General features: G+C 40.5%; 1 protein-coding gene across 1 annotated transcript in view; it reads left to right on the plus strand.

Annotated features, from left to right (window-relative positions):
* The first annotated feature begins 328 nt into the window (after nt 1-328).
* LOC134349242 (cytochrome P450 2U1) overlaps nt 329-18,744 on the plus strand; it is a 46,364-nt gene continuing 27,948 nt past the window's right edge. The window contains exons 1-4 of the mRNA XM_063053268.1: nt 329-871; nt 4,846-5,481; nt 8,263-8,424; nt 15,222-15,389. Coding sequence (XP_062909338.1) covers nt 514-871; nt 4,846-5,481; nt 8,263-8,424; nt 15,222-15,389 — 1,324 coding nt within the window. The 5' untranslated portion in view covers nt 329-513. The remainder of the gene's footprint in view (nt 872-4,845; nt 5,482-8,262; nt 8,425-15,221; nt 15,390-18,744) is intronic.

Genomic DNA, 18,744 nt, shown 5'->3' on the forward strand with positions numbered 1-18,744 from the left:
CAGTGGCAGAGGGGGATGCAATAGAGTGTTTTAAGAGACTCTTAGATAGGTACATAAGCTTAGAAAATTATAGGGGCTATACAGTAGGGCAAGTCTAGACAGCTTCTACCGTAGGTTACATGGTCGGCACAACGTTGTGGGCCGAAGGGCCTGTAATGTGCTGTAGATTTCTATGTTCTATTCTTACTCCCGAAATGCCCTCATTTCATACTTTTGGGTTCTCTCACCCGTAAAGCAGAAGACCTCGGCAAATTCATCAGATATTCCCTTCATCCTGACCATTCCTTCCCCAGCAGCTCTGAAACTCTAAGTTAATTTGTTTTCTTTCCCTCCAGTCTTAAGGAAGATTTTCGAGCTGAAAGTTGACTCTATTCCCCTTCCAACAGCGGTCGCTACCCGAGTTGCAGAGCCTCTCCGGCATTTAAAGCCTTTTGCTTCCGAAGGTTAGGCCCCGCACGCACTTTGACCCCGGCCTGCGTGACGTTGCCGTGCGAGCGTGTCGCCCAGAGGGACATGGCGGCGGACGGCCTTAACTGGTTCACCGTCCTCTTGGTGGTCGCTGTTTTCCTGCTGACTCACTACGTGATGAAGCGCTGGGCTCGGGACCGCGCCAGGCTTCCCGCCGGCCCGCGGCGCTGGCCCCTGATCGGCTCGTTACCGGGCCTCGGATCGGAAGCTCGGCTCCCTCCGCATCTGCTGCTTAGTGCCATGGCAGAAACATACGGCAGCGTCTCCAGCTTCTACCTGGGCAACTGGCTCCTGGTGGTGCTGAATGGTTTCGAGGCGGTTCGAGACGCACTGCAACGCAATGCCGACGTGTTCTCCGACAGACCAACCATTCCCCTGATAACAATCATAACCCAGCGCAAAGGTTAGAGAGGGGGTGGAGAGGATTCTAGTAACTGTCAGATTACTAACCGATTAATAGTTTACCAACTGATTCGGGTCCATAAAAGTCAACGTGCTCTAAAACAAGCCAATATCTGCCCGAGCACCACATGATTAAATTAGATGCTATTGTTTGATCATCATCCAGTTAAGAGTGCATCAATAAAAAAAATCACCCGTAGATGACAATAACCCTACTGCTTAAAAATTGCACCAGTTGAAGACGGTATCCTTTCTGATTAAAAGAATGTATGTGAATAAAATAGCCTCTTATTAAAGAAGACTATCAGTGGGTAATTGAGTACTGTCGCTAAAAATAAGTGACACATTATCACTCAGTTATCAAGTGTGTCAGCAGGTGGCAATTATCTTAAATACCATGCAAGCAGACAACTATTTGTGGTAGAGCTAGTAACTGGCTAAAGAGGGTGCTAATGGATGATGTGCAAATAGTTAAAACTGAGAAAGTATTATAGGTTAGGCAGCTGGAAATTAAATGATTTTTAAACTATTCCCCAGTTGATGCGCACTTGTCTTTTTTTTTCCAGGTTATTGGTCTTCAAGGAGTATTTTTGAGCTAAAAACGAAATAATTGAAACAAGAGGCAAAAGAATCTGAGAGGTTATAAATGCTATATGATTTCATTGGAATCTTTGGTTCCAATCACAATTAGACATCACAGTAGGGAGAAACCAGGGGAAAGGCCAAAGTTATGCTGATTAAGAGACTGGAACTTGAAAGGGACACACAAATAAGAACATTTTAACACCTCTGCTCCTACGTAGGAGCTCTGAAATCAATGGAAAAATACCAGCAACACAGTCAACATGACAATTCAGTTAAGATTATCAATCGTAGCAGAAGATATAAAATGCTTTAATAAGTTATGTAAAGTGAATTGATTCCCTTAACTATGACGGCAGTAAGCACTGTTAACTTAAAAATCAAAGAAGCAGTGGGACAAATCATGGAAGGATCTCAAAATAATTAAAAAAGAAAAAACCCATCCTCCAATCGAAAAAATCCAAAGTGTAAAAAAGAAAAATAAAACTCCAGTGGCCTCCCACAAATACCTAAAGGGGAAAAATGTTACCCTCAAATATTTCTTGCTTCAGAGACTGATTCCATAAAAAAAATCAGAATTGATAAAGGCTAGAGTTGTATAAAAATTCAGGGTAATTTACAGAGCAGATTAGAATCAATTTCTCATGAAACCATTTCTGTAATGACTTGGTGTAATAATGGTTTAAAGACATTTCACGGTACTGCGGGGGCAGATTCTAGTCATAGCTAGAGCTACTGCTCCATGCAAAAGACATACAAGTCATGAGCAATATCACTGTTTAGATAGTGTGCTTTCCAATAGGGCCCAGCTCTCCTTCATGGTTAGAAAAATATTGTGAAAATTACACATGTAATTTAGATCAAAAAGGAAGATTGATAGTACAGTATTCTTTCAAAGATTTTGGAAATATGGATGTTGCTATAGAATTGTGATTTATGTTATTGGGGCAGCATTTAGTACACTAACGCTGTCATCAAAGTTCTATAACTTTCCTGAGGTTTCTTCTACTTTGTATTTAAATGAAAATATTCATTTTGTAAGTATGATATTTCCTATAAATCAAAGTCCATGCTGCTGTGTGTGGAGAGTGTGGCAGGTGCTTGATTTATGCTTTCGGCTAATACGTCAGTGCAATTCTAAGGGAATGCAGCATTGTCAGAGGTGAAATTTTTCATCCGAAATGTTACGCTGATCTTTCATCGATTTGAAGACTATATTTCTCAATGTAAATTGCTGTGGAAATACAGAAAAAAAATGTGGTGCAGTTGAGCAAGTCAGGTAGCATCGAGAGGATTGACATTTCAGATCTGTTGCCTATCATGAGATACATCTTATAAGCTTGCAGTTATGGAATGCAGAAAGTTGCTTTTTGTTTCACAGAAACAAGAATACAGAAAAATTCCATCTCTTTAAGAGTACTGCAGCAATGACTTTATAGACTGCTAGAGACCCCAGATAATAATTTATTTCGAACAGTTACCTAAAATATTATAATAAACCTACATATTCAAGTGGGACCAACTACTTGATTCATGCAGACACTAGGAGGGTTTGGAAGCCTATATAGTTTAAGGTGCTGGTTTGGACTAAGAGAAATTCTTGCTTGAAATGGTGCAACAAGACCAATTTCGTTATTACTATTTCTTTGAATTATTCTCAAAATGCAAGTTACTAATAATATTTACTCTCATATAAGAGGAAATTATTATAAAAGTTGAGATGTCTTTTTGCATTTGTTACAAATGCAAAAAGACATCTCAACTTTTATAATAATTTCCTCTTATATGAGAGTAAATATTATTAGTAACTTGCATTTTGAGATTAATTCAAAGAAATAGTAATAACGAAATTGGTCTTGTTACACCATTTCAAGCAAGAATTTCTCTTAGTCCAAACATAGAACATAGAAATTTACAGCATATTATAGGTCCTTCAGCCCACAATGTTGTGCTGACCATGTAACCTACTCTAGAAACTGAATAGAAGTTTGACTGCACAGAATATTGTGTACAGCTTTCATTGCCACCCTACAGGAAGGATGTGGTAGCAACAGAGACAGTGTGGGAGAGATTCACCAGGGCGTTGCCAGGACTGGAGGACTATAGTTACAAGGAGAGATTGGATTGGCTGGTTTATTCTTATTGGAATGTTGGACGCTGACTGCTCACCTTACAGAGATTTACAAAATTATGAGGGCAGAATCTTCTTTCCCAGGGTAGGGAGTCCAGAATATGAGGGGAGAAAACTAAAAGGAGATCTGAGGGATGAATTTTTCAGTCAAAGGGTGGTGAATATTTGGAATGAGTTGCTAGCGAAGGCAGTAGAGACAGATATTGTTAGAAAGGTTTAAAGGAAAAGTAGATGGGGAAGGAGTAGAGTGATATGGGCTCAATGCAGTAACATGATGTCCCACACTTGGAATTTACTTGTTGTTTGCTGAGAACTATTCGACTGAACTGAACTGAATGTAATGTAATTGAAAATAATTTTATTTCACAAATCCTATTAACAATATAGTCTTAAAATAGGATGAAATGTATAAATGGGTCTTACTTAGGAGACACAAGAGACTGGGTACTCGAGCAAAGAACTAACTACTGGAGGAGGTCAGTGAGTCAGGCAGCATCTGCTGGAGGAAAGGAATTGTCAACATTTTACATTGAGACCCTGCATCAGGATTAGAAGTTCCCCTTTTCCTCCCAAACCCCTCCAACCCCCAATATTTATTTTTGTCTGCCTCCTAGTTCTATACACCCAGATCCCACACATTTCACCCACTGGCACCACTCCCCCATCTGGTTCTTTCTTCCCTTCATTTCTCCCCTGATGTATTCATCATCAGCTTCCTCACTCATCTGATTTTAACATTCCTAGACTAACGGCAGTAGGCTCCACCTTTACACTCCCTCCCATCTACCCCATCCCTTCATCATTTAACTCCACTTGTCCATCATCCATCACCCTTCCTTGATCCAACAATCACCTACTCAAATTCAGATTTATTTATCACATGTATATCAGCACATCAGTAAAATGTGTGATTTACGTTAACAACTAACACACCTAAGGATGTACTGGGGGCAGCCTGCAAGTGTCGCCATACCTACTGACCTGTCTGACCCCTCACACTTTCCTCTTTGTACTAGCTATCTTTCCTCTTCGCTCTCCAATGAAGGGTCTCAACTGTGTGCATTGACAGTTCCTTTTCCCCCAGAAATTCTGGCTGATGCACTGAGTTCCCCCAGCCGATTGTTTCCTTTTTGTGCTTGGTCATACTTTCTCTAGCTTTAGGAAGTACATAATTATAAAATAATTTAGGATGGTGAACTATTTAGAAATATTCAGGTAGGTATTAAAGTGATAAATAAATGTACATCTGTGTTTATTTTCAGGAATAGTCTTCGCACCATATGGTTTGGTCTGGAAGGAGCAAAGAAGATTCTCCCTCTCAATTTTGAGGCATTTTGGTTTTGGGAAACTTGATCTAGAGCCTAAGATCTTAGAGGAACTGAAAATTGTGAAGTCACAGCTTTCAAAAGCAGTGGGAACAGCCTTTTCTCCTTGTCATGTTATTAATAATGCTGTATCCAACATTATTTGTTCAATGTGCCTTGGAAAACGGTTTGACTATGATAATGAAGAATTTAAATCCATTTTGCATCTGATTGCTCGAGGAATGAAATTGGCATCAAACAGCCCTGCAATGCTTATCAATGTATTTCCTGTCCTTAGGTATTTACCTTTTGGACCTTTCAAAGAGGTTGCCCAAACCGTAAAGGATGTAACTTCATTTCTGAAAAAAATCATCGCTGAGCACCGAAAAACTATGGATCCTGAAAACCCACGTGATTTTATTGATTTTTATCTAAAAGAAGTAGACTGTGAAATACAACGGAACCAAAATACAAGCTTCAGTGAAGATTATTTATTTTACACCATTGGTGATCTCTTTGTGGCAGGGACAGATACAACATCCAATACTTTGTTGTGGGCTATTCTTATAATGGCTTCACATCCAGAAGTCCAAGGTAATGATTAACCATATTTTATGTAATACTTCTATATATTTAGTAGAAGGATGATATTATGTGCACATGTCATAAACAGTATCCCAATCATAATAAGAATAATGGAAACCTATTGTTAAGCATGGAGGTTTCATTAAGAAGGGTGGTGGTGGCATTATCCAGAGCCAAGTGATTCATCTACATTTCAATACATAAAAGCTCATCTACATACTTTTGCCAAAGGTTGAAATAATACACTAATAAAGAATAACATTAGTTACTTTTTCTCCAACTAATTACATTTTCAATCTCCCAGTGGCCACACATTTTAATTCCACTTCCCATTCCCATTCTGACATGTTTATCCACGGCCTCCTCTACTGTAAAGATGAAGCCACACTCAGGTTGGAGGAACAACACCTTATATTCCGTCTGGGTAGACTCCAACCTGATGGCATGAACATTGACTTCTCTAACTTCTGCTAATGCCCCACCTTCCCCTCGTACCCCATCCGTTATTTATTTTTATACACACATTCTTTCTCTCACTCTCCTTTTTCTCCCTCTGTCCCTCTGACTATACCCCTTGCCCATCCTCTGGGCTCCCCCCCCCCGCTTGTCTTTCTCCCCGGGCCTCCTGTCCCATGATCCTCTCATATCCCCTTTGCCAATCACCTGTCCAGCTCTTAGCTCCATCCCTCCCCCCCTGTCTTTTCCTATCATTTTGGATCTCCCCCTCCCCCTCCCACTTTCAAATCTCTTACTAACTCTTCCTTCAGTTAGTCCCGGGGAAGGGTCTCCGCCTGAAACATCGACTGTACCTCTTCCTAGAGATGCTGCCTGGCCTGCTGCATTCACCAGCAACTTTGATGTAATTACATTTTCAGTTTTTTTGATTTTTAAAAATGGTTGAAGAGATGCAATTATTATTACTTTTTAAATTGTTCTATTAATCTTTAATTGCTTTTGAATATCAGAAATATTTAGAAACATTCTAAAAATGATAGCCTTCATCTCATGCAAAGCTGTGTATTTTACTCTGCTGCCAAAGTTTTATGGAATGTTTCACGAGTGTCTGTTGTTCTGGAGTGGTCACATGACTGCACTTCATCGTACAAGACAAGAGCCTCACATTTTTGGACCTGGACCTGCTTAGTAGTAAACTTATACTGATGGATCCACAGATGTAAAGTTTGAAGATCTTTAGTGCGAATATGGGCAGCGAGCTTCCCTGAGCAAGTTAAATCAATGCTGCTTCTTAGCCATTGGCGCCATCCCTTGCTGTGGTAATTATCAGACTTTGGTTGGTGTTATATCTGACAGCAAAAGGTCTACCAAAACATCCCATTTCTGCAATCAAAATGTTGATTCACTCCTCCCTTCCCCACCATTTCATGCAGCTGAAACCCTCAAACTTGTATTTGTTGATTTCACTTCCAGTCTCCCCTCTTCTATCTTCTATACTTGATGTTCTCCGTAGTTTGCTACCTTTATCCTAGATCTTGTATTTGATATTAAACAGTTAAACTATTTTTACAATTCTCATCCTGGTTTTGAAAATTTCAGCTAAAAATATTCTATCATTATTCTTGTATTTTCCAGCTCTACATCTCAGCAATATCTGTATTTCTTTTCACCTGATCACTGCAGCATCTCCAATTTCATTAGCCCATTCATTGCTAACTGAATTAAATTGCCAAGATCTTCAGCGGTGAAATTCCCTCTTTGAAGTGCTCAGCCTCAGCTTTCTATCTATTTTCTCTTCTTTTAAAATGCACCTTATCTCTAAACAATGGACCTAGTATAAATAAGGGTCAAATTTTGTTTGCTAATACCTCTATAAGGCACTTTGCATTGATTTACAATATTTAAGATATATGTTATATATTACAAAGGTGAGAGTGCATTGACATTCAAAGTTCAAAGTACATGTATGTCACCATATACAACACTGAGATTTATTTTCTTGTGGTTATACTTATGTACTAAATCCAATAACCATAACAGAATTAATGAAAGACTGCACCAATAGGGCAGGCAACCAATGTGCACAAGACAATAAACTGTGCAAACACAAAAAGAAAGGAAATAAAAATAACACTCCTGTACCTTCTTCCTGATGGCAACAGTGAGAAGAAAGCATGACCTGGTGGTGGGGCTCCCTGATGTTGGATTGATGGATTCTATTCTCCTACAGCAAAGCTCCATGCAGATGTGCTCAATGGTGGGGAGACTTTTACCCATGATGGACTGGGTCGTCTCCACTACTTTTTTTGTAAGATTTTCTGTTCAAGGGCAGTGGCGTTTCCCTACTAGGCTGTGATGCAGCCAGTCAATAAGCTCTATACAAGTTTGTCAAATTTATAGATGTCATGCGAATCTTTGCAAACTCCCGAGAAAGTAGAGTCACTATTATTCTCTCATTGTAATTGTACCTACAGTACATGCTGAGCCCAGACCTGATCCTCTGAAATGATAATATCGAGAAATTTAAAGCTGCTGACCCTTTCTATCTTTAATCCTCTGATGAGGACTGGTTCATAGACCTCTGGTTTCCTCCTGAAGTTAATAATCAGCTCCTCGGTCTTGCTGACATTACTCGGAGCTTTTTTCATTGTTAGGTCATGTATTTTGTATAAAACAATTTTGAGCAGAAACTTGACATTTAATTTAACATAATATTCATAAATTACCAGGCTTTACTCACTTTTATTCCACTCATAATTAACTGAGACAGACCTATGACTATGATGATATAAGGCATGGTGGATTGGTCTGTAAATAAAATTCTTCTTTTTGCAGAACAGGTTCATAGAGAAATCATGGCCGTTATCGGTGAGTCTAGACTTCCTTCTTACAAAGACAGACATCACATGCCATTCACAGAAGCAACAATAATGGAAATTCAGAGGATGACAACAGTTGTTCCATTAGCTATCCCACATATGGCATCAGAAACTGTTGGTAAGTGTGCTACCAAATTAGCAGTTATTACTCAAGAAATAGCTTCTAAAGATTCATCAGGTTTTCTGCTGGAATATACATAATTAGTTAATAAATTGGGCATTATGTATTTATATTATTAATTGACACAAAGTAGTATAATATGCAAATAAAGATATATAAGGCTAAAAACACTCAATAGATCAAGCAACATCTATGGAAAATGAAACAGAGTCAATGTTTCAGGTTGAGGTTTTTTTAATTAGAATTGGGAAACCAAGAAAAAGGTATAGAGATTGTGATGGAGGCATGGATAGTTCAAAGGGAGTATCTCAAATAGGTTGAGGTTAGGGTTGCCATGGGGACAAATTATTGATTAAGTTACAGTAGATTCCAATTAATTGGGCCATTGGTTATTCGGGGCAGCCACTTAATTAGGACAACAAAAACTAATTGATAAAATAGCTGGGATTGTCTTCATTTATTTGGGACACCACGCTGCTAAATTGGGGCAGGAGACTGTTGCCAAACAGATTCTGACTAGCTTCAGTCACATATATTTGTGTGGCCAGTAGACTGTAAAACATGCACAGAGTGAACAGTTTTTAAATAGCATCAGTTGTTTGTGTTCAAAATCAGTGACTTTTGTCACTGATAGTTGGTGACAAATAATCAGTAAGACAATTCTAAACTATTTTGCTCCCTGTAGTTTCAAGCATTAAGGCTTGGTGATGCCAGAAATGGCTGGGAGTGAAAATGAAATGATTTCACTACTTCAAGTTAGGAACTAAGAGAATTTGAAGGTATTGACAACCATCTTGGATGTTACAATGAAAATAAAGATTTGGAGGATGCCGTGATTGAAAGCATTGGATGAAGGCAGTTCATTATCTACACTAGGTGTTTGTGCTGATTTTGTTCATTGTGTACACTGGATTAATTCCTCAGTTGATAACTATTAGGAACTAATACACAGTTTTATAGTACTGTAGTGTTCTAATTTGTTCTGTATTTCATTTAAGTACACAAGTTGTTACTTTTTTTATACCAATTTGTCTTTTTTATACTCTTTTTAACTATTTCCATGAAACTTCATCTAATTGGGGCAGCTGCTTAATTGGCCCAAAATGTATTGGTCCAATGTGTCTCAATTAACCAGAATGGGCAGAATTTATATGATGTTAATAAGTGCATTCACAGTCTTCCCCAACCAAAAGCCCTGGATGAACCATGACATCGGTAATCTGTTGAGGATCATATTGGTGGCATTCAGGTCTGGCAACCAAGAAAGTTACAAGAAATCTAGGTACGATCTCCAGAAAGCCATATCACAGATGAAGTGGCAATTCCGGACCAAACTTGAATCAGTGAAGGATACTCGACAGCTGTGGCAGGGTTTGAATGCTATTGCTTCTTACAAAGTGAAACCAGATGACAGGTGACAACAAGGCTTCACTCCCAGATGAGCTCAATTCCTTCTATGCTCGCTTTGACTGTCAAAACATGAAGGATTTCCACAGTCCCTGACATGAAAGCATTGTTCAGGAGGGTGAACCCATGGAAAGCATCTGGCCAGCGGGATGAACCAGGCCAAATACTAAAGACCTGTGCTGATCAATTGGCTGGAATGTTCACGGATATCTATAACTTCTCGATTCGATATTCTGAGGTACCCACCTGCTTCGAGCCCTCTTGAATTATACCGATGCCTAAGAAGAAAACAGTAACCTGCCTCATTGACTTTTGTCCAGTAGTACTTAGTGTACATCCACAGTGATGAAGTACTTTGAGAGGTTAGTGATGAAATGTATCAACTCCTGTGAGAGAAGTGACTTAGATCCATCCTACATTTACTTAGTTCCACTACTGGCATAATAGGTCCACAGCAGATGCCATTTCTTTGACTTCACTCAACCCTGGAACATCTGGACAGCAAAGATGCATGCATCAGGATGCTCTTTATTGACGACAGATATTCAATACTATCATCCCCTCTAAACTACTGAATAAGCTTCAAGATCTTGGCCTCAATACCTCCTTATGCATTTGGATCCTCAATTTTCTCAATTGGCGACTGCAGTCTATTTGGATTGGCAACAACAGCTCCTCCACAATCTCCATCAGTACCGGTGCACCACAATTCTGAGTGTTTAGGCCCCTGTTCTATTCAGTTTATACTTAGGTGGGCACGTGGCCAAGTGGTTAAGGCATTCGACTAGCAATCTGAAGGTCGTGAGTTCGAGCCCCAGCCGAGGCAACCTGTTGTATCCTTGAGCAAGGCACTTAACCACACGGTGCTCTGCGATGACACTGGTTTTTGCCCTTCCCTTGGACAATATCGGTGTTGTGGAGAGGGGAGACTTGCAGCATGGGCAACTGCCAGTTTTCCATACAACTTTGCCCAGGCCTGCGCCCTGGAGAGTGAAGACTTTCCAGGCGCAGATCCATGGTCTCGCAAGACTAACGGATGTCTTAGTACTTATGACTGTGAGGGTAAGCACAGCTGCAATGCCACATTTAAGTTTGCTGATGACACCACTGTTGTTGGCTGAATCAAAGGTGGTTGAGGAATCAGGAGGTAGGAGGGAGATTGAACAACAACAACAACCTTTCAGCAAGACTAAGGAGCTGATTATTGACTTCACCGAAGATCCATGAACCAGTCTTCATAAGGGGCTCAGAGGTGGAGAGGCTCAGCAACTTTAAATTCCTCAGTGTTATCATTTTAGGGGATCTGTCCTGAACCCAGCATGTAAGTGTAGTTACGAAGAAAGCACAGCATGCTTCTACATCTTTAGAAGTTTGCAAAAGATTCAGCATGACAGCTAAAACCTTGACAAACTTCTATGGATGTGTCCATAACACCATAAGATACAGGAGCAGAATTAGGCAATTTGGCCCGTCACTCCTGCTATGCCATTTCATCATGGCTGATCCAATTTTCCTCTCTGCCCCAATCTCCTTCCTTCTCTCTGTATCCTTTCATGTCCTGACCAATCAAGAATCTATCAGCCTCTGCCTTAATTATACATAAAGACTTTGCCTCCACAGCAGCCTGTAGTAAAGAATTACACGGATTCACCACTCTCTTGCTAAAGATATTCCTCTTCTGGTCTCCCACCATAGGAAACATCATCTCCACATCCACTCTATTAAGGCCTTTCACTTTACAATGCATTTCAATGAGCTCACCCCTCATTCTTCTGACTTTTAGAGTGAATGCAGGCCCAGAACCACTAAACTCGCTTCATACGACAAGCTATTCAATCCTGCCATCATTTTCGTGCACCTCCTTTGAACCCTCTCCATTTTCAGCACATACTTTCTAAGATAAGGGTCCCAAACCTCCTCACATTATTCTAAGTGAGGCTTCAGCAGTGCTTTATGAAGTCTCAACATTACATCCTTACGTTTATATTCTAGTCCTCTTGAAATGAATGCTAACATTGCTTTTGCCTTCCTTGCCATAGACTCAACCTGAAAATTAACCTTTAAGGAATCCTGCACAAGGAATCCCAAGTCCCTTTGTGTCTTGGGTTTTTGTATTTTCTCTCCATTTAGAAAATAGTCAACCCTTTCATTTCTTCCACCGAAGTGCTTGACCATACACTTCCCAATTCTATATTCCATCAGCCATGTCTTTGCCCATTCTCCTCATCTATCTGAGTCCTTCTGTAGCCTCTCTACTTCCTCAGAACTACCTGCCCATCCACACATTTTCATATCATCTGCAAACTTTGCAACAAAGTCATTAATTCCATCATCCAAATCATGGACCTACAGCGTAATAAGAACCTGTCCCAATACAGACCCCTTTGGAACACCACTAGATACTGGCAGCCAGCCTGAAAAGGCTCCCTTTATTCCCACTCTTTGCCTCCTGCCATTAAGCCACTGCTTTATCTATAAAGAATCTTTCCTGTAATACCATGGGCTCATAGCTTGTCAAGCAGCCTCATGTGTGGCACCTTGCAAAGACCGCCTGAAATTCCAAGTAGATAACATCAACCGATTCTCCTTTGCCAGTCCTACTTGTTATTTCTTCGATGAAGTTCAACAAATTTATCTGGCAAGATTTTCTCTTGAGGAAACCATGCTGACTATGGGCTATTTTATCATGTAGACCTCATCCTTAATCAACTTCAGCATCTTCCCAGCCACTGAGGTCAGATTAACAGGCCTATAGTTTCCTTCCTTCTGCTTCTCTCCCCTTTTGAAAAGTGGCAACTTGCAATTTTCCAGTCTTCTGGATCCATTCTAAAATCTAGTGGTTCTTGAAAGATCATCACTAATGCCTCCACAATCTCTTCAGCCACCTCATTCAGATGGTCCATGTGTCTTATCTACCTTCAGGCGTTTCAGTTTCCCAAGAACCTCCTCTCTAGTTATGGTAACTTTGCACACTTCATGCCCCCGGCTTCCACATACTTCCATCATACTTCTCGTGACTTCCACAGCGAAGACTGATACAAAATACTTACTCAGTTTGTCTGCCATTTCATTGTCCCCCGTTACGACCTCTCCAGCATCATTTTCCAGTGGTCTGATGTCCACTCTCGCCTCTCCTTTACATTTTATGTATCTGAAGAAACTTTTGGTATCCTATTGACTAGCTTATTTTTGTATTCCATCTTTACCTTTTTAACAACTTTTTTAGTTGCCTTCTGTTGGTTTTTAAATGCTTCCCAATCCTCTAACTTCCCACTATTTTTTGCTCTATTATATGTTCTCTCTTTGGCTTTTATGTTGACTTTGACATCTCTTGTTAGCCACGATTGTGTCATCTTTCCTTTAGAATACTTCTTCCTCTTTACGATGTATATATCCTGTACTTTCTGAATTTCTTCCAGAAATTCCAGCCATTACTGCTCATCCCTCATCCCTGCAAGTGTTCTTTTCCAATCAATTCTGGCCAATTCCTCTGTCATGCCTCTGTTATTTCTTTACCTCCACTGTAATACTAATACCTCTAACTTTAGCTTCTCCTTAAATTTCAGGTTGAATTCGATCATGTTACGATCACTCTCCCCCAAGGGTTCTTTTACCTCCAGCTGTCTAATCGATTCTGGTTCATCGCACAACACCCAATCCAGAACAGCTGATCCTCTCAGGGTTCAACCACGAGCTGCTCTAAAAAGCCATCTTATAGGCACTCTAGAAATACCTCCTGCTGTAATTCAGCACCAACCTGATTTTACCTATCTACCTGCATATTGAAGTCCCCCATAACATTGCCCTTTTGGCATGCATCTTCTATCTCCCATTGTAATTTGTAGGCCACATCCTCACACTGTTTGGGGGTCTGGATACAATTCTCATCAGGGTCTTTTTTATCCTTGCAGTTCCTTAGTTCTATCCACAATGGTTCAACTTCTTCTGACCCTATGTCACCTCTTTCTAGGAATTTGATTTCATTTTTTACTAACAGAGCAATCCTGCCCCCCCTGCTTTCCAGCCTATCCTTTTGATACAGTGTGTATCCTTGGACCTCGGACCTTAATTTCCCAGCTGTAATCTTCCAGCCATGGTTGAGGAATACTTACAACATCATACCTGCTAACCTGCAAAAGTACTGCAAATTCATCTACCTTACGCCGTATACTGCGTGCATTCAGATACAACAGGCCATATTATCAAAGAATAAAGAAGTTATTTTCAGGGTCTTGCTTACAATTTATCTGTCAAACAACATTATAAAGGATTACCTGGATCACTACATTGTGCAACTTAACTGTATGCATCAAAATTAACAGTCATGATTCCTACAGTAAACAATACTTACACTTTGTGTGCTATTTCATTATCTGGAAAGTGTGTCCTTCAAGAGATATTGAACGTGCTGTATAAATGTAAGTTCCTTTTCCCCTTTTTGCAAACTCTTACTTCAGTTCTCTGCCCTAGAAAATATTTATCAGCCAGCGTCGTCATCTCAGACTTTGCACTAACAGCCACAATGCTATTGACCAGCCTTCCTGATGAGGAGCCTTCGCCAGAAACAATGACTACTTATTCCTCTCCATAGATGTTGCTTGAACTGATGGGTTCCTCCACTGCTTAGTATATGCTCCTTAAGTTTTCCAGCATCTGCTGAATCTCTCGTGCTATTGATCAGTTTTCTCTTCTGATTGGGTCTTGCTATCTTTTTCCCACCCTCTTCTTACAAAAACTCAATTCATCATCACCATGCCAAATCCATACATGGTTAACATTTTGGGTCATGTTCATTTCCCTAAATTAACTCCTCTTTCACCAAATGATTCATTGTACTCCAACTTCTGAAGCACAAAGACTATTGAGATCAGTTAGAAATACTAAAACGTATGTTAGCACCCTAGCTTCCATCAAAATCTGTGTCTTTCTCAGATGTAAGAGAGTGCTGGCAAAAAGATTCTAGTCTGGGTGGTTTCCCTACTATTATAACAATAGTTAAAACATTTTTGTGCTGTTTTTTATTAGTTTGTAATTAACATAAGATCTGAGTCAGCTATGACTTTATTGTTTATTTTCATTTTATTATGAACCTTATAATGAGTCATAATTTAAATGTCTGGAAAATCAATTTGCCTCACACCATTATCCCTCAAAAACATCAGCAATAAGTAAATTGTTTGGAACAAATCCAATTGCATAGGGCTATCTGATAGTCAATGGACCAGAGGGAATAGTCTAAAAGCCCTTAAATAGGTAAGAAAAACAAAATATTTACAGGAATCAGAAGTACAATATTTTGATTTCTATGTCTATGAATATTTCAGCAGATTGAGCAAAGAAATTTTGGAATAATTTATCCCTCTCTCAAATAATGATTTTTCCCCCAGAGTTCAAAGGTTATACCATTCCTAAGGGGAGCATTGTGATTGCAAATCTGTGGTCAGTCCACAGAGATCCAAGCAGATGGGAGCAACCTGATGAATTTAATCCTTCTCGTTTCTTGGATACAGATGGAAACATAGTAAAAAATGAAGCTTTTATGCCTTTTGGAATAGGTAAGAGTTTATTTTCGAGTGTAGTATTCTTAATGGTAAATTTGTTTATTGTTCTTGCTTGAACTGAGGTACAGGGGAAATCGTTGTTACCATGTCAACCATACAGATCATTTTATTACAATAATGCATTGAGGTAATACCAAGAGAAGACAATAACAGAATGTAGTATTTAGTGTTACAGTTAAAGGAAAAGTGCAGTGCAGACAGACAATAAGGTACAGGGCTATAACTAGGTAGACCGTGAAGTTAAGAGCCCATCTTATTGCACTAGGGGATGGTTCATTAATTTTATAACAGTGGACTAGAACCTGTCCTTGAGCCTGGTAATATGTGGCTTCAGGCTTTTATATCCTCTGGCCAAATGGGAGAGGGAAGAGGAGAGAATGTTCAGGGTGGGTGGGTCTTTGATTGCATTAGCTGCTGTACCGAGGCAGTAAGAAGAGTAAACAGAATCCATGGAGGGGAAGCTGGTTTCCATGATGTGCTGAGCTGTGTCCACAGCCCACTGCATTTTCTTGCAGTTACAGGCAGAATTGTATTAAAACAATTTCCTCTACGTCCTTCCGTGTGAACAGTATTATTTGTCAACTAAGGAAATAAGTTGGAGAGTCAGAGAAACATGTTTGTCCTTGTACAAAAATCACTGAACATTACAGCAAGCAAAGCTGGAAGGCAAATAATGTTCTGGTTTTCATTGCAAGAGGACGAGTACAAGTGTAGAGATGTTTTGCTGAAATGATATAGGGATACTGATGACATTATTGGTCTACCTAAGAACAAAGAAACGTACAATGGAGAGAGTTGAAGAAAGACTTACCAATTTGATTTCTGGACTAAGCAGATAGAACCTATTTGTCTCAAGATGAACTTATTGAAACATAAAATTCTTAGGAGCTTGCCAGGATAGATGTAGAAATGATATTTGGATAGCACACTGGCACAACTAGTTGAGCTGCTACATCACAGCACCAGCGATCTGGGTTCAATCCTGACCTTGAATACTGTCTGTGTGGAGTTTGGACCTTCTTCTGGGTGTACCAGTTCCCTCCCATGTAGCAAAAATATGCAGGTTGGCAATTAATCAGCCACAGCAAGTTGTCCATAGGTCATAGGTGAGGGGTAGAATCTGAGATGGGGGGTTTATGGGAATGTTTCAATAGATGCATCTAATATCAGAGAAACGTATACAACATACGTACATCCTGAAATTCTTTTTCTTTGCAAACATCCACGAAAACAGAGGAGTGCCCCAAAGAATGAATGACAGTTAAAACGTTACAATCCCAAAGACCCCCCAACTCCCCCTCCCAGGCACAAACAGCAGCAAGGCAATGACCCTCCCCTCACCAGCAAAAAAGCATTAGCACCCTCCACCGAGCACTCAAACATGCAGCAAAGCATCAATAAAGATGCAGTACTCCAAAAACTACTCGTTCACCCAATAATTTGACATACCACAGATTCTCTCTCTCTCCCTAATAGGGGAAAAAGAGGTGTCCCCATTTCACAGTGAGAGGGGAGACATATGAAACAACTCACTGATGTATGATGTTAAAAGGCTGTTGCGTCGCTTTTTACGAGCTCTACGCCCAGAGAGTCGACATCAAAATGACGCAGCTGTCTGGGCACACAGCCCACAGCAACTAACCAGCTGCTCCCAATGTTCTGTGTTCTTCCGCAATGCTTCAGTCAGGGGCATCGGCCTAGAATCAGCAAGTCCCCAGAGCCACGAAATTCCGGAACCCTGAAGGCGCACTCATCTTGCAGGCCGTGTCCTTCGGATATCAAAAAATGGCCGGTTGTGATGCCCTGAGAGCGGGTCCTGTTCCTGCAAAGAACCAAAATCAGAGTGTAAATCCAGTTCAGGGTGTTCAAAAGAACACTCCCACACCCTGAAAAGGGACTAAAAGAGATATCAAAGATAGAAATGAAGCTGTTTCTGAAGGTGCAAGCAAAGGAGTCGCCATTTAGTGCCATCTTAACTTCGCCTCACCTTCATTAGGAATAGTCGACATGGCTTTGTCAAAGGCAGGTCATGCCATATGAGCCTGATTGAATTTTTTGAGGATGTGACCAAACATGTTGATGAAGGTAGAGTAGCAGATGTAGTGTAGATGGATTTCAGCAAGGCATTTGATAAGGTACCCCATGCAAGACTTATTGAGAAAGTAAGGAGGCATGAGATCCATGGGGACATTGCCATTGCTAAAGGCAAAGAGTGGTTGTTGACGGGTCATGTTCTGCATGGAGATTGGTGACTAGTGGTGTGCCTCAGGGATCTGTTCTGGGACCCTTACTCTTCGTGATTTTTATAAATGACCTGGATGAGGAAGTGGAGGGATGGGTTAGTAAATTTGCTGATGACACAAAGGTTGGGGATGTTGTTGATAGTGTGGAGGGCTGTCAGAAGTTACAGCGGGACATCGATAGTATGCAAAACTGGGTTGAGAAGTGACAGATGGAGTTCAAATATGATGGCAGAATATAGTATTAATGGTCAGACTCTTGGCAGTATGGAGGATCAGGGGGAGCTTAAGGTCCGAGTCCATAGGACACTCAAAAGTTGCTGTGCAGGTTGACTCTGTGGTTAAGAAGACATGCGGTGCATTGGCCTTCATCAACCATGGGATTGAGTTTAAGAGCCTAGAGGTAATGTTGCAGCTATATAGGACCCTGGTCAGACCCCACTTGGAGTACTGTGCTCAGTTCTCGTCATCTCACTACAGGAAGGACGTAGAAACTATAGAAAGGGTGCAGAGGAGATTTACAGGGATGTTGCCTGGATTGGGGAGTATGCCTTACGAGAATAGGTTGAGCGAACTTGTCTTTTTCTCCTTGGAGCAACGGAGGATGAGAGGTGACCTGATAGAGAGAGGTATATAAGATGATGAGAGGCATCGATTGTGTGGATCGACAGAGGCTTTTTCCTAGGGCTGAAATGGCTAACATGAGAGGGCACAGTTTTAAGGTATTTGGAAGCAGGTACAGAGGTGATGTCAGGGTTAAGTATTTACGCAGAGTGCTGAGTGCATGGAATGGGCTGCCAACGATGATGATGGAAGCAGATACGATAGGGTCTTTTAAGAGACTCCTGAATAGGTACATGGAGCTTAGGAAAATAGAGGACTATGGGTAACCCTAGGTAATTTCTAAACTAAGTACATGTTCGGCTAAGCATTGTGGGCCGAAGGGCCTGTATTGTGCTGTTGTTTTTCTATGTTTCTATGAATAGGGCTTTGCGATGTTGGAAATCTGATGCCTCTCTGTAGTGATGAGAATGGAGCCATATTACACCATGTGTCACTGGAATGACGCTGCAATTATGCAATAATGATTTGTTTTACATTGATCAATC

The sequence above is a fragment of the Mobula hypostoma genome, chromosome 7 (assembly GCF_963921235.1).
Source record: "Mobula hypostoma chromosome 7, sMobHyp1.1, whole genome shotgun sequence".
Classification (NCBI taxonomy): Eukaryota; Metazoa; Chordata; class Chondrichthyes; order Myliobatiformes; family Myliobatidae; genus Mobula; species Mobula hypostoma.